Consider the following 16,307-nt stretch of genomic DNA (forward strand, 5'->3'; position numbering starts at 1 on the left):
AGTGTGTGTGTGTGTGTGTGTGTGTGTGAGCACAAGCAGGTCAGAGTGTGTGTGTGTGAGCACAAGCAGGTCAGTGTGTGTGTGTATGTGAGCACAAGCAGGTCAGTGTGTGTGTGTGTGTGTGTGTATGTGAGCACAAGCAGGTCAGTGTGTGTGTGCGTGTGTGTGTGAGCACAAGCAGGTCAGTGTGTGTGTGCGTGTGTGTGAGCACAAGCAGGTCAGTGTGTGTGTGCGTGTGAGCACAAGCAGGTCAGTGTGTGTGTGTGCGCACACATGTCAGTGTGTGTGTGTGTGTGTGTGCACAAGCAGGTGTGTGTGTGTGTGTGTATGTGTGTGAGCACAAGCAGGTCAGTGTGTGTGTGTGCGCACGCATGTCAGTGTGTGTGTGTGTGTGTGTGCGTGTGTGCGCGCGCGCACGCATGTCAGTGTGTGTGTGTGTGTGTGTGTGTGTGTATATATGCTTTAGTATGACAGACTCCCAAAAGCACTTAGTGGCAGATTTCTTTTTATGAGTCTGACTCTGGGACAGGGAAACACTGGTAGTTATTCCCCAGAGTGAGAATGTTTGTTCATATGAGTGCTCATATTTAGTAAGAAGAGACTGATTCATGTACTGTTAAAGCTGGGTATTAAAGCTCTATTCTGTTCTTGCCAAACTAAATTTCATTAGTGCGTCAGCAGGATTTACACTATAGCTTAAACATTTGCTCAGATTTAGAGATGAACCATAATCTAAAATATGAAGCAAAGGAGACTAAACAGAGTGCATTTCATAAATATGCAACATGTCCACCTGACATTTCTTCATATCGAAGTTAAAAGACAAGAAGAACATCTCTCATATCCTTCCAAATAACACTAGCAAATACATACCAATCTATAATGTCCAATAGAAAGGTAAGTGTGCAGCCAGGGTGATATAGATCATTATAGTTTTAAAAATAGTTACCAATAAGCAGCTTTTTTTTAAATTAACATATACACAGTCTCTGATACCCAGAAATGTTGTATCCCAACATAAAATTACTGTATTAAATTAGAATTTAATGTACCCATGTTCATAATGGTTCCGGGGCCGCAAAGTGCAACATCACAATCTGGCAGCCTATGTTCCCATCACAACCTTATCCTCTACTTTGTCCCATCTGGAACACATAAGAGTGTTTCTAATGCTTTACAGCACAGTCCTTGTTTGTAGGCTGAACAGTGCCACTAGTCCAATTTGTATATTGTGTGTGTGTGTTAACTCCTTGAGTGCTAATAACGGCTCTGAGCCGTCACAGAGTTTCCCACTCTGGTGCTAATGACGGGTCAGAGCCGTCACTAGCACTCTTCCAACTTGAGGGAAATCTGGGGGCTCCCACCCGCTCCTACCCCGGCGATCGGTGCTGCATAATGACAGGCATCGCTGGGGTTTCCCGTTTTGCGTGGTGACGTCACGCGCAATAACGTGATGACGTCACCACGCAACTTGATTTAACATTAACAATGTTAAATATAGGAGCAAGGGGCATGCTGCTTAGAAGCCTGTACCTCAAGCATCTAAGCAGCTACAGACCCCCAAGACCCAAATAAAACAAAAAATATAAAAAAACAGAATTTATGTTTACCTGATAAATTACTTTCTCCAACGGTGTGTCCGGTCCACGGCGTCATCCTTACTTGTGGGATATTCTCTTCCCCAACAGGAAATGGCAAAGAGCCCAGCAAAGCTGGTCACATGATCCCTCCTAGGCTCCGCCTACCCCAGTCATTCGACCGACGTAAAGGAGGAATATTTGCATAGGAGAAACCATATGATACCGTGGTGACTGTAGTTAAAGAAAATAAATTATCAGACCTGATTAAAAAACCAGGGCGGACCGTGGACCGGACACACCGTTGGAGAAAGTAATTTATCAGGAAAACATAAATTCTGTTTTCTCCAACATAGGCGTGTCCGGTCCACGGCGTCATCCTTACTTGTGGGAACCAATACCAAAGCTTTAGGACACGGATGAAGGGAGGGAGCAAATCAGGTCACCTAAATGGAAGGCACCACGGCTTGCAAAACCTTTCTCCCAAAAATAGCCTCAGAAGAAGCAAAAGTATCAAACTTGTAAAATTTGGTAAAAGTGTGCAGTGAAGACCAAGTCGCTGCCTTACATATCTGATCAACAGAAGCCTCGTTCTTGAAGGCCCATGTGGAAGCCACAGCCCTAGTGGAATGAGCTGTGATTCTTTCAGGAGGCTGCCGTCCGGCAGTCTCATAAGCCAATCTGATGATGCTTTTAATCCAAAAAGAGAGAGAGGTAGAAGTTGCTTTTTGACCTCTCCTTTTACCAGAATAAACAACAAACAAGGAAGATGTTTGTCTAAAATCCTTTGTAGCATCTAAATAGAATTTTAGAGCGCGAACAACATCCAAATTGTGCAACAAACGTTCCTTCTTTGAAACTGGATTCGGACACAAAGAAGGCACGACTATCTCCTGGTTAATGTTTTTGTTAGAAACAACTTTCGGAAGAAAACCAGGTTTAGTACGTAAAACCACCTTATCTGCATGGAACACCAGATAAGGAGGAGAACACTGCAGAGCAGATAATTCTGAAACTCTTCTAGCAGAAGAAATTGCAACCAAAAACAAAACTTTCCAAGATAATAACTTAATATCAACGGAATGTAAGGGTTCAAACGGAACCCCCTGAAGAACTGAAAGAACTAAATTGAGACTCCAAGGAGGAGTCAAAGGTTTGTAAACAGGCTTGATTCTAACCAGAGCCTGAACAAAGGCTTGAACATCTGACACAGCTGCCAGCTTTTTGTGAAGTAACACAGACAAGGCAGAAATCTGTCCCTTCAAGGAACTTGCAGATAATCCTTTCTCCAATCCTTCTTGAAGAAAGGATAGAATCTTAGGAATTTTTACCTTGTCCCAAGGGAATCCTTTAGATTCACACCAACAGATATATTTTTTCCATATTTTGTGGTAAATTTTTCTAGTTACAGGCTTTCTGGCCTGAACAAGAGTATCAATAACAGAATCTGAGAACCCTCGCTTTGATAAGATCAAGCGTTCAATCTCCAAGCAGTCAGTTGGAGTGAGACCAGATTCGGATGTTCGAACGGACCTTGAACAAGAAGGTCTCGTCTCAAAGGTAGCTTCCATGGTGGAGCCGATGACATATTCACCAGGTCTGCATACCAAGTCCTGCGTGGCCACGCAGGAGCTATCAAGATCACCGATGCCCTCTCCTGATTGATCCTGGCTACCAGCCTGGGGATGAGAGGAAACGGCGGGAATACATAAGCTAGTTTGAAGGTCCAAGGTGCTACTAGTGCATCTACTAGAGTCGCCTTGGGATCCCTGGATCTGGACCCGTAGCAAGGAACCTTGAAGTTCTGACGAGAGGCCATCAGATCCATGTCTGGAATGCCCCACAGTTGAGTAATTTGGGCAAAGATTTCCGTATGGAGTTCCCACTCCCCCGGATGTAATGTCTGACGACTCAGAAAATCCGCTTCCCAATTTTCCACTCCTGGGATGTGGATTGCAGACAAGTGGCAGGAGTGAGTCTCCGCCCATTGAATGATTTTGGTCACTTCTTCCATCGCCAGGGAACTCCTTGTTCCCCCCTGATGGTTGATGTACGCAACAGTCGTCATGTTGTCTGATTGAAACCGTATGAACTTGGCCTTTGCTAGCTGAGGCCAAGCCTTGAGAGCATTGAGTATCGCTCTCAGTTCCAGAATATTTATCGGTAGAAGAGATTCTTCCCGAGACCAAAGACCCTGAGCTTTCAGGGGTCCCCAGACCGCGCCCCAGCCCATCAGACTGGCGTCGGTCGTGACAATGACCCACTCTGGTCTGCGGAAGCTCATCCCCTGTGACAGGTTGTCCAGGGACAGCCACCAACGGAGTGAATCTCTGGTCCTCTGATTTACTTGTATCGTCGGAGACAAGTCTGTATAGTCCCCATTCCACTGACTGAGCATGCACAGTTTTAATGGTCTTAGATGAATGCGCGCAAAAGGAACTATGTCCATTGCCGCTACCATCAAACCTATTACTTCCATGCACTGCGCTATGGAAGGAAGAGGAACGGAATGAAGTATTTGACAAGAGTTTAGAAGTTTTGTTTTTCTGGCCTCTGTCAGAAAAATCCTCATTTCTAAGGAGTCTATTATTGTTCCCAAGAAGGGAACCCTCGTTGACGGAGATAGAGAACTCTTTTCTACGTTCACTTTCCATCCGTGAGATCTGAGAAAGGCCAGGACAATGTCCGTGTGAGCCTTTGCTAGAGGAAGGGACGACGCTTGAATCAGAATGTCGTCCAAGTAAGGTACTACTGCAATGCCCCTTGGTCTTAGCACCGCTAGAAGGGACCCTAGTACCTTTGTGAAAATCCTTGGAGCAGTGGCTAACCCGAACGGAAGTGCCACGAACTGGTAATGCTTGTCCAGGAATGCGAACCTTAGGAACCGATGATGTTCCTTGTGGATAGGAATATGTAGATACGCATCCTTTAAATCCACCGTGGTCATGAATTGACCTTCCTGGATGGAAGGAAGAATTGTTCGAATGGTTTCCATTTTGAACGATGGAACCTTGAGAAACTTGTTTAGGATCTTGAGATCTAAGATTGGTCTGAACGTTCCCTCTTTTTTGGGAACTACGAACAGATTGGAGTAGAACCCCATCCCTTGTTCTCCTAATGGAACAGGATGAATCACTCCCATTTTTAACAGGTCTTCTACACAATGTAAGAATGCCTGTTTTTTTATGTGGTCTGAAGACAATTGAGACCTGTGGAACCTCCCCCTTGGGGGAAGCCCCTTGAATTCCAGAAGATAACCTTGGGAGACTATTTCTAGCGCCCAAGGATCCAGAACATCTCTTGCCCAAGCCTGAGCGAAGAGAGAGAGTCTGCCCCCCACCAGATCCGGTCCCGGATCGGGGGCCAACATCTCATGCTGTCTTGGTAGCAGTGGCAGGTTTCTTGGCCTGCTTTCCCTTGTTCCAGCCTTGCATTGGTCTCCAGGCTGGCTTGGCTTGAGAAGTATTACCCTCTTGCTTAGAGGACGTAGCACTTGGGGCTGGTCCGTTTCTACGAAAGGGACGAAAATTAGGTTTATTTTTGGCCTTGAAAGACCTATCCTGAGGAAGGGCGTGGCCCTTGCCCCCAGTGATATCAGAGATAATCTCTTTCAAGTCAGGGCCAAACAGCGTTTTCCCCTTGAAAGGAATGTTAAGCAATTTGTTCTTGGAAGACGCATCCGCTGACCAAGATTTTAACCAAAGCGCTCTGCGCGCCACAACAGCAAACCCAGAATTTTTCGCCGCTAACCTAGCCAATTGCAAAGTGGCGTCTAGGGTGAAAGAATTAGCCAATTTGAGAGCACGGATTCTGTCCATAATCTCCTCATAAGAAGGAGAATTACTAGTGATCGCCTTTTCTAGCTCATCGAACCAGAAACACGCGGCTGTAGTGACAGGGACAATGCATGAAATTGGTTGTAGAAGGTAACCTTGCTGAACAAACATCTTTTTAAGCAAACCTTCTAATTTTTTATCCATAGGATCTTTGAAAGCACAACTATCTTCTATGGGTATAGTGGTGCGTTTGTTTAGAGTAGAAACCGCCCCCTCGACCTTGGGGACTGTCTGCCATAAGTCCTTTGTGGGGTCGACCATAGGAAACAATTTTTTAAATATGGGGGGAGGGACGAAAGGTATACCGGGCCTTTCCCATTCTTTATTTACAATGTCCGCCACCCGCTTGGGTATAGGAAAAGCTTCGGGGGGCCCCGGGACCTCTAGGAACTTGTCCATTTTACATAGTTTCTCTGGGATGACCAAATTCTCACAATCATCCTTTGTATATAAATCGATTTAGCCCAGAAAATGTCTACAGTCTTAAAAAGCCCTTGTGAAGCCCTTATTTACTGTCTGTAATAAAAATGGCTTACCGGATCCCATAGGGAAAATGACAGCTTCCAGCATTACATCGTCTTGTTAGAATGTGTCATACCTCAAGCAGCAAAAGTCTGCTCACTGTTCCCCCAACTGAAGTTAATTCCTCTCAACAGTCCTGTGTGGAACAGCCATCGATTTTAGTAACGGTTGCTAAAATCATTTTCCTCTTACAAACAGAAATCTTCATCTCTTTTCTGTTTCAGAGTAAATAGTACATACCAGCACTATTTTAAAATAACAAACTCTTGATTGAATAATAAAAACTACAGTTAAACACTAAAAAACTCTAAGCCATCTCCGTGGAGATGTTGCCTGTACAACGGCAAAGAGAATGACTGGGGTAGGCGGAGCCTAGGAGGGATCATGTGACCAGCTTTGCTGGGCTCTTTGCCATTTCCTGTTGGGGAAGAGAATATCCCACAAGTAAGGATGACGCCGTGGACCGGACACACCTATGTTGGAGAAATAAAATAGTTTTAAAAATATAAAATAAAAAACCCTTTAAAAAAACCATAGCACCCAGGTGGGAAAGTGCTTAGCACTCAAAGGGTTAAAGAAACATTGAACTAAAATATGTTTTAAATAATGTATACAAAAGAGCAGCAGTTGTGATCTAGATAGAGCACGCCATTTACGTCAACCTTCCAATTTACTTCTATTATCAATTGTGCTTCATTTTCATAGTATCCTTTGTTGAAGGACCAGCAATGCACTACTGGGAGCTAGCTGAACACATTTGGTGAGCCAATGACAAGAGGCATATATGTGCATCCACCAACCAGCAGCATATTGGTGCTCATCAGCCTACCTACGTATGCAAGAGAACAAAAGCAAATTAAATTATATATATTTTAAACATTTACTTCTATTATCATTTTCATGGTATCCTTTGTTAAAGGACCAGCAATGCACTACTGGAAGCTAGCTGAACACATTTGGTGAGCGAATGACAAGAGGCATATATGTGCATCCACCAACCAGCAGCGCATTGGTGCTCCTTAGCCTACCTAGGTATGCAAGAGAACAAATGAAATAATATGTATTTAGAACATTTATTTAAAATGACATGCTCTAACTGAATAATGAAAATGTTTAATTTTGACTTTTTTCCCCCCAGTTAAAATATTTAAAGGGGTAATAAAGTTGTTCAATCCTTTTTGAATTTATATTGGAGATTCCTCCTTAGGTTTTTCCACACAAAGGCCTAGTTTCCATTGAGGTGATAAACTGTAGAAACTGGAGATAAAAAAACATAATTTACCTGATAAATTCATTTCTTTCATATTAGCAAGAGTCCAGGAGCTAGTGACGTATGGGATATACATTCCTACCAGGAGGGGCAAAGTTTCCCAAACCTCAAAATGCCTATAAATACACCCCTCACCACACCCACAAATCAGTTTAACGCATAGCCAAGAAGTGGGGTGATAAGACAAAAGTGCGAAAGCATAAAAAATAAGGAATTGGAATAATTGTGCTTTATACAAAAAATCATAACCACCACAAAAAGGGTGGGCCTCATGGACTCTTGCTAATATGAAAGAAATGAATTTATCAGGTAAGTTCTTACATAAATTATGTTTTCTTTCATGTAATTAGCAAGAGTCCATGAGCTAGTGACGTATGGGATAATGACTACCCAAGATGTGGATCTTCCACGCAAGAGTCACTAGAGAGGGAGGGATAAAATAAAGACAGCCAATTCCGCTGAAAATAATCCACACCCAAAATAAAGTTTAAATCTTATAATGAAAAAAACGGAAATTATAAGCAGAAGAATCAAACTGAAACAGCTGCCTGAAGTACTTTTCTACCAAAAACTGCTTCAGAAGAGGAAAACACATCAAAATGGTAGAATTTAGTAAAAGTATGCAAAGAAGACCAAGTTGCTGCTTTGCAAATCTGATCAACCGAAGCTTCATTCCTAAACGCCCAGGAAGTAGAAACTGACCTAGTAGAATGAGCTGTAATCCTTTGAGGCGGAGTTTTACCCGACTCGACATAAGCATGATGAATTAAAGATTTCAACCAAGATGCCAAAGAAATGGCAGAGGCCTTCTGACCTTTCCTAGAACCGGAAAAGATAACAAATAGACTAGAAGTCTTTCGGAAATTCTTAGTAGCTTCAACATAATATTTCAAAGCTCTAACTACATCCAAAGAATGCAATGATCTCTCCTTAGAATTCTTAGGATTAGGACATAATGAAGGAACCACAATTTCTCTGCTAATGTTGTTAGAATTCACAACCTTAGGTAAAAATTTAAAAGAAGTTCGCAACACCGCCTTATCCTGATGAAAAATCAGAAAAGGAGACTCACAAGAAAGAGCAGATAATTCAGAAACTCTTCTAGCAGAAGAGATGGCCAAAAGAAACAAAACTTTCCAAGAAAGTAATTTAATGTCCAATGAATGCATAGGTTCAAACGGAGGAGCTTGAAGAGCCCCCAGAACCAAATTCAAACTCCAAGGAGGAGAAATTGACTTAATAACAGGTTTTATATGAACCAAAGCTTGTACAAAACAATGAATATCAGGAAGATTAGCAATCTTTCTGTGAAAAAGAACAGAAAGAGCAGAGATTTGTCCTTTCAAGGAACTTGCAGACAAACCTTTATCCAAACCATCCTGAAGAAACTGTAAAATTCTCGGAATTCTAAAAGAATGCCAGGAAAAATGATGAGAAAGACACCAAGAAATATAAGTCTTCCAGACTCGATAATATATCTTCCTAGATACAGATTTATGAGCCTGTAACATAGTATTAATCACAGAGTCAGAGAAACCTCTTTGACTAAGAATCAAGCGTTCAATCTCCATACCTTTAAATTTAATGATTTGAGATCCTGATGGTAAAAAGGACCTTGCGACAAAAGGTCTGGTCTTAACGGAAGAGTCCATGGTTGGCAAGAGGCCATCCGGACAAGATCCGCATACCAAAACCTGTGAGGCCATGCTGGAGCCACCAGCAGAACAAACGAGCATTCCTTCAGAATCTTGGAGATTACTCTTGGAAGAAGAACTAGGGGCGGAAAGATATAGGCAGGATGATACTTCCAAGGAAGTGACAATGCATCCACTGCTTCCGCCTGAGGATCCCTGGATCTGGACAGATACCTGGGAAGTTTCTTGTTTAGATGAGAAGCCATCAGATCTATTTCTGGAAGTCCCCACATTTGAACAATCTGAAGAAATACCTCTGGGTGAAGAGACCATTCGCCCGGATGTAACGTTTGGCGACTGAGATAATCCGCTTCCCAATTGTCTATACCTGGTATATGAACCGCAGAAATTAGACAGGAGCTGGATTCCGCCCATACCAGTATTCGAGATACTTCTTTCATAGCCAGAGGACTGCGAGTCCCTCCTTGATGATTGATATATGCCACAGTTGTGACATTGTCTGTCTGAAAACAAATGAACGATTCTCTCTTTAGAAGAGGCCATGACTGAAGAGCTCTGAAAATTGCACGGAGTTCCAAAATATTGATTGGTAATCTCACCTCCTGAGATTCCCAAACCCCTTGTGCTGTCAGAGACCCCCAAACAGCTCCCCAACCTGTCAGACTTGCATCTGTTGAAATTACAGTCCAGGTCGGAAGAACAAAAGAAGCCCCCTGAATTAAACAATGGTGATCTGTCCACCACGTCAGAGAGTGTAGTACAATCGGTTTTAAAGATATTAATTGAGATATCTTTGTGTAATCCCTGCACCACTGGTTCAGCATACATAGCTGAAGAGGTCGCATGTGAAAACGAGTAAAGGGGATCGCGTCCGATGCAGCAGTCATAAGACCTAGAATTTCCATGCATAAGGCTACCGAAGGGAATGATTGAGACTGAAGGTTTCGACAAGCTGAGATCAATTTTAGACGTCTCTTGTCTGTCAGAGACAGAGTCATGGACACTGAATCTATCTGGAAACCTAAAAAGGTTACCCTTGTCTGAGGAATCAATTAACTTTTCGGTAAATTGATCCTCCAACCATGATCTCGAAGAAACAACACAAGTCGATTCGTATGAGATTCTGCTAAATGTGAAGACTGAGCAAGTACCAAGATATCGTCCAAATAAGGAAATACCACAATACCCTGTTCTCTGATTACAGACAGAAGGGCACCGAGAACCTTTGTAAAAATTCTTGGAGCTGTTGCTAGGCCAAACGGCAGAGCCACAAACTGGTAATGCTTGTCTAGGAAAGAGAATCTCAGAAACTGATAGTGATCTGGATGAATCGGAATATGCAGATATGCATCCTGTAAATCTATTGTGGACATATAATGCCCTTGCTGAACAAAAGGCAGGATAGTCCTTATAGTTACCATTTTGAATGTTGGTATCCTTACATAACGATTCAATATTTTTAGATCCAGAACTGGTCTGAAGGAATTCTCCTTCTTTGGTACAATGAAAAGATTTGAATAAAACCCCAGCCCCTGTTCCAGAACTGGAACTAGCATAATTACTCCAGCCAACTCTAGATCTGAAACACATTTCAGAAATGCTTGAGCCTTCGCTGGATTTACTGGGACACGGGAAAGAAAAAATCTCTTTGCAGGAGGCCTTATCTTGAAGCCAATTCTGTACCCTTCTGAAACAATGTTCTGAATCCAAAGATTGTGAATTGAATTGATCCACATTTCTTTGAAAAATCGTAATCTGCCCCCTACCAGCTGGGCTGGAATGAGGGCCGCACCTTCATGTGGACTTGGGAGCTGGCTTTGGTTTTCTAAAAGGCTTGGATTTATTCCAGACTGGAGATGGTTTCCAAACTGATACCGCTCCTGTGGGTGAAGGATCAGGCTTTTGTTCCTTGTTGTGACGAAAGGAACGAAAACGATTATTAGACCTAAATTTACCTTTAGATTTGTTATCCTGTGGTAAAAAAGTTCCTTTCCCTCCAGTAACAGTTGAGATAATAGAATCCAACTGAGAACCAAATAATTTATTACCCTGGAAAGAAAGGGAAAGCAAAGTTGACTTAGAAGACATATCAGCATTCCAAGTTTTAAGCCATAAAGCTCTTCTAGCTAAAATAGCTAGAGACATATACCCGACATCAACTCTAATGATATCAAAGATGGCATCACAAATAAAGTTATTAGCCTGTTGAAGAAGATTAACAATGCTATGAGAATTATGATCGGTTACTTGTTGCGCTAAAGCTTCTAACCAAAAAGTTGAAGCTGCAGCAACATCCGCTAAAGATATAGCAGGTCTAAGAAGATTACCTGAACATAAGTAAGCTTTTCTTAGAAAGGATTCAATTTTCCTATCTAAAGGATCCTTAAAAGAAGTACTATCTGCCGTAGGAATAGTAGTACGTTTAGCAAGAGTGGAGATAGCCCCATCAACCTTAGGGATTTTGTCCCAAAACTCTAATCTGTCAGATGGCACAGGATATAATTGCTTAAAACGTTTAGAAGGAGTAAATTAATTACCCAAATGATTCCATTCCCTGGAGATTACTTCAGAAATAGCATCAGGGACAGGAAAAACTTCTGGAATAACTACAGGAGGAGATTTAAAAACCTTATTTAAACGTTTAGATTTAGTATCAAGAGGACCAGAATCCTCTATTTCTAATGCAATTAAGACTTCTTTAAGTAAAGAACGAATAAATTCCATTTTGAATAAATATGAAGATTAATCAGCATCAATCTCTGAAACAGAATCCTCTGAACCAGAGGAATCATTATCAGAATCAGAATGATGATGTTCATTTAAAAATTGATCTGAAAAATGAGAAGTTTTAAAAGACCTTTTACGTTTACTAGAAGGAGGAATAACAGACATAGCCTTCTTAATGGATTTAGAAACAAAATCTCTTATGTTAACAGGAACACTCTGAGTATTAGATGTTGATGGAACAGCAACAGGTAATGTAACATTACTAAAGGAAATATTATCTGCATTAACAAGTTTGTCATGACATTCATTACAAACAACAGCTGGAGGAACAGATACCACAAGTTTACAGCAGATACACTTAACTTTGGTAGATCCAGCACCAGGCAGCGACTTTCCAGAAGTATCTTCTGACTCAGGGTCAATCTGGGACATCTTGCAATATGTAATAGAAAAAACAACATATAAAGCAAAATTGATCAAATTCCTTAAATGACAGTTTCAGGAATGGGAAAAATGCCAGTGAACAAGCTTCTAGCAACCAGAAGCAATAAATAATGAGACTTAAATAATGTGGAGACAAAAGTGACGCCCATATTTTTTAGCGCCAAAAAAGACGCCCACATTATTTGGCGCCTAAATGCTTTTGGCGGCAAAAATGACGCCACATCCGGAACGCCGACACTTTTGGCGCAAAAAAACGTCAAAAAATGACGCAACTTCCGGCGACACGTATGACGCCGGAAACAGAAAAAAATTTTGCGCCAAAAAAGTCTGCGCCAAGAATGACGCAATAAAATGAAGCATTTTCAGCCCCCGCGAGCCTAACAGCCCACAGGGAAAAAAGTCAAATTTTTAAGGTAAGAAAAAAATTGATTTATTCATATGCATTATCCCAAATATGAAACTGACTGTCTGCAATAAGGAACGTTGAACATCCTGAGTCAAGGCAAATAAATGTTTGAACACATATATTTAGAACTTTATATAAAAGTGCCCAACCATAGCTTAGAGTGTCACAGAAAATAAGACTTACTTACCCCAGGACACTCATCTACATGTAGTAGAAAGCCAAACCAGTACTGAAACGAGAATCAGTAGAGGTAATGGTATATATAAGAGTATATCGTCGATCTGAAAATGGAGGTAAGAGATGAATCTCTACGACCGATAACAGAGAACCTAAGAAATAGACCCCGTAGAAGGAGATCATTGAATTGAAATAGGCAATACTCTCCTCACATCCCTCTGACATTCACTGCACGCTGAGAGGAAAACCGGGCTCCAACCTGCTGCGGAGCGCATATCAACGTAGAATCTAGCACAAACTTACTTCACCACCTCCATAGGAGGCAAAGTTTGTAAAACTGATTTGTGGGTGTGGTGAGGGGTGTATTTATAGGCATTTTGAGGTTTGGGAAACTTTGCCCCTCCTGGTAGGAATGTATATCCCATACGTCACTAGCTCATGGACTCTTGCTAAGTACATGAAAGAAATTGTAATCGCCATTAATGTCTATGGAGAATTTTTATTTTACCACCAGTTTGCAAACTTTACCACCTCAATGGAAACTAGGCCTCAGTTTAGAAATATCTTTAAGATGCAGTTGCCCCACTCTACAATGATTTTATAGCACATCTGTCAGAGGCTAGGTATACTTAAAAACTTAAATGACCTCCATACTACTAAATTAGCACTACATAGAAACTTGCACTAATGTTCATAAAAATAAACAAGCACTGATAACAAAAAGATCCATCTTATGTGCATGTGCACAAGCCAGTTAGTTTAGTTATGAAAGCAGAACAATCTTCCATTACACACAATTTCATAACTGATCAGGTCTGCTTAAGAAATGTTTATTTGCTCAATAAATAGTGAACTTCACACATAAGCAAACATTAATATAAAGCAGGGTATTGTAAATGAACCTGCCTAAAAATGGCAAAAAGCCATGTATACATAAGGGTGGGAAAAAATCCAGAAGCTTAAAAAAAAAAAAAAAAAAATATCTTTGCTGACGCTTGGTCAAATTTTACACACAAGTAAACAGAGCACAGAAGCCAAGCAATCCGTCACTATTGTGAGCTGCAAAACTCTAACCATTATTAGTGCAAAAGCGATAGATTTGAATCAAATTATTTGCTGTCCCAGAGGTTCCAGAATAGAAAAAAATAAAATCCTATTTTTTTTCCTAAATCTGCAGATGGATCCATCCCTGAAATGTCTCTCAAAAAGCAGAGCAGCTATTTTTACCTCACAAAATGACTACCTTCCTCCAAAACAGGTAGCCTATCCAACTATTCGCCAGTATAAAAATGTTCACATATTAATTGTTGTTACATGGATAGAGATATTTATATCAACTTTAGGTGCCATATAAACAATGTTAATCAGCCATGGAATGGTATTTGTGTATGAGACATAAAATAATTATAAAAAAATAATTAAGAGCCAAAATTAAAATTTAAGAAGCCTAATGAAAATGTACCAAATAGAAAAACAACTAAAATGATATGAGATAGAGAGAGAGAGAGATAGAGATAGGAGAGAGAGATAGAGAGAGAGAGTAACTCATTCTGTAGTTCATTAACAAATCTAGACAGGCCAGAAGGCTTGTTTTTCCCACAGTAAACCTCTGGAATACACTGTTTCCAATGCAGCAAAGGATTCTGGGTAAGATATGCAAATTAGGTTCACGACACACCTTTTTACTTCAAGTCTGCTTTTCAGCAGATTCCCTTAACGCCAAAGTATCGCTGTTCACACAGCTTATAAAAACTTAGCTAGGGTTAGTGCAGTGATTCATAACCATCCCAGGACAGACTGTTACGTAGTTGTTGCTATTCATCAGCTGGGAGATATATTTTGAAATAATACATTGAGGTATCAAGCTAAACTGACTGAAAATACAGATCTAGACACATTTTAAAAATACAAAACAATAAATGCTGAATAAACTTACCACATTCTGATTGATAAGATGGGCGACAAACTTTGAAGAAGTCAAGCAAAGTTGCTGCAAGACAAGAAAATACATTTAACAGAGCAACCAAAAAGAAATAAACTTAACTTAAAAATTTATTTTTAGAAAAGAAAAAATACATTATTTCTTAAAAACATGGAAAAAATAAACATATTATGCCCTAATGCTTTGAGGAATATTTTTTCTAAATGGGAGAGTCTAGTTAAGGCATGCAATTTTTTTTTTTTTTAAATAATCTTTATTGACAATTATCAATGGTACAACAATAAAGGTCCAAGAAGACATCAACAATCAATTATTGAGTTAAAGACAAATACAGGCTAGAAAAGGCATTGATGTTATTATACATTGACAATAAATAGTCAGTTCAATTTAGGACATAATCTATAAGGTAGCATCCAACATTTCAGGATATCCACCTGTATAGAATTCTCAAATCAAGGTCAATAAGACAACTGAAAAGAAGGCACGGACTTATGGGTCCAATTAAATATTGTAGTTGTAAAGAAATTCTGGGAATTGTTGCGGATTATTGGGGGTTAACGGGGATTATAAATTAGGAATATAGAAATTGTGTCGGACTAGCAGATACGAGGAAAGGGGAAAAAAAAGGTGGGGGGGGGGGGAAGAGGGTGGTATAAGTAAAGGGAAAAAAGAAGAAGAAAAAGAAGAAGGACGGATCACGAACTGAAAGAGAGCCAAGAGAAAGATAAGAACATAGGAATTCTTGTCTCTAATTTTTATTTAATATTTTCCCAAAACTCCCAGGCTTGGCAGTGAAGCTGTATCTTATTGTTGGAAGTGAAAATGGGGCACTCATTTCTAGGTAAGTCATGATTTTAGAGATATAGTTCCAGGTGGGGAGTGTGGTTTGCTTCCACAAACGAGCGATAGAAAGCTTGACTGCCGTCAACAGGTAAATACAAATCAGGCTTCTAGGGATGAGAGGAGACCCAATGGATAGATGAAATAGAACTGTTTGTGGTTTAGTCCACAGATTTGGGTCGAGATCAAGACACTTGCGAGAAAGCATCCCCCAGAGGGGCTGCAGTAACGAACACTTCCACCATATGTGAGCCGACGAACCCACCGCTCCACAACCTCTCCAACACAAAGGGGAGTTTAAGGGGGAGATCCTAAAAAGCCTCAAAGGGGTAAAGTGCCACTGAGTGCAAACTTTAAGGTACAATTCTAGCAGAGTAATACAGTGTAAAACTTGCTTGGTTATTAAGATGGCCTTCAACCAATCCTCTTGAAATGCCTGAAACCTGAAGGATCTCTCCCAAGAGATGATATGGGCAGATTTATAATAGGTAGGGGGATTAAGCAGCTCATGGTATGCGATTGATAGCGCTCTAGGAATCCTTTTGGCCATATCCCAACGCTTCTCCCAATTGGTAGGGGCTCGCATTGGGAGTGCAGTAAACCCCCAAGACTGGAGGAGGCTCCTAAGTCTCCAAAACTCAAATTGTAGCATCTGGGGTGGATTGTAGGTGGACCGTAAATTCACAAGTGAGATGAGTTGGCCTTCCGGGAAGAGATACCCTACGTTTGTGATACCATTTGAGTGCCACAGCTGTGGATGAGAGTCTCGGAGAGCTTTAAGTAGGCCCGACAAAGATTGACTAGGCGAGGGGTGGGGGGCAATTTGGGGGAGTGACTGGATTTTATCCCAAAAGTGTAGGGCAGAGAGGACAATGAGATTTTGGATATTTAATGATGTCCGGATATGCTTA

The 16,307-nt window shown here is 40.9% G+C and overlaps 1 protein-coding gene across 2 annotated transcripts in view; it reads right to left on the minus strand.

Moving 5' to 3' along the window:
* CWC22 (CWC22 spliceosome associated protein homolog) overlaps positions 1 to 16,307 on the minus strand; it is a 295,530-nt gene that overhangs the window by 148,153 nt on the left and 131,070 nt on the right. The window contains exon 7 of one of the 2 annotated variants that reach the window (XM_053698518.1): positions 14,551 to 14,604. The exons of the other annotated variant lie outside the window; for it this stretch is intronic. Within the exon in view, the coding sequence (XP_053554493.1) occupies positions 14,551 to 14,604 (54 nt within the window). The remainder of the gene's footprint in view (positions 1 to 14,550; positions 14,605 to 16,307) is intronic. 2 annotated transcript variants of the gene reach the window in all.

The sequence above is a fragment of the Bombina bombina genome, chromosome 1 (assembly GCF_027579735.1).
Source record: "Bombina bombina isolate aBomBom1 chromosome 1, aBomBom1.pri, whole genome shotgun sequence".
NCBI classification, from domain to species: Eukaryota; Metazoa; Chordata; class Amphibia; order Anura; family Bombinatoridae; genus Bombina; species Bombina bombina.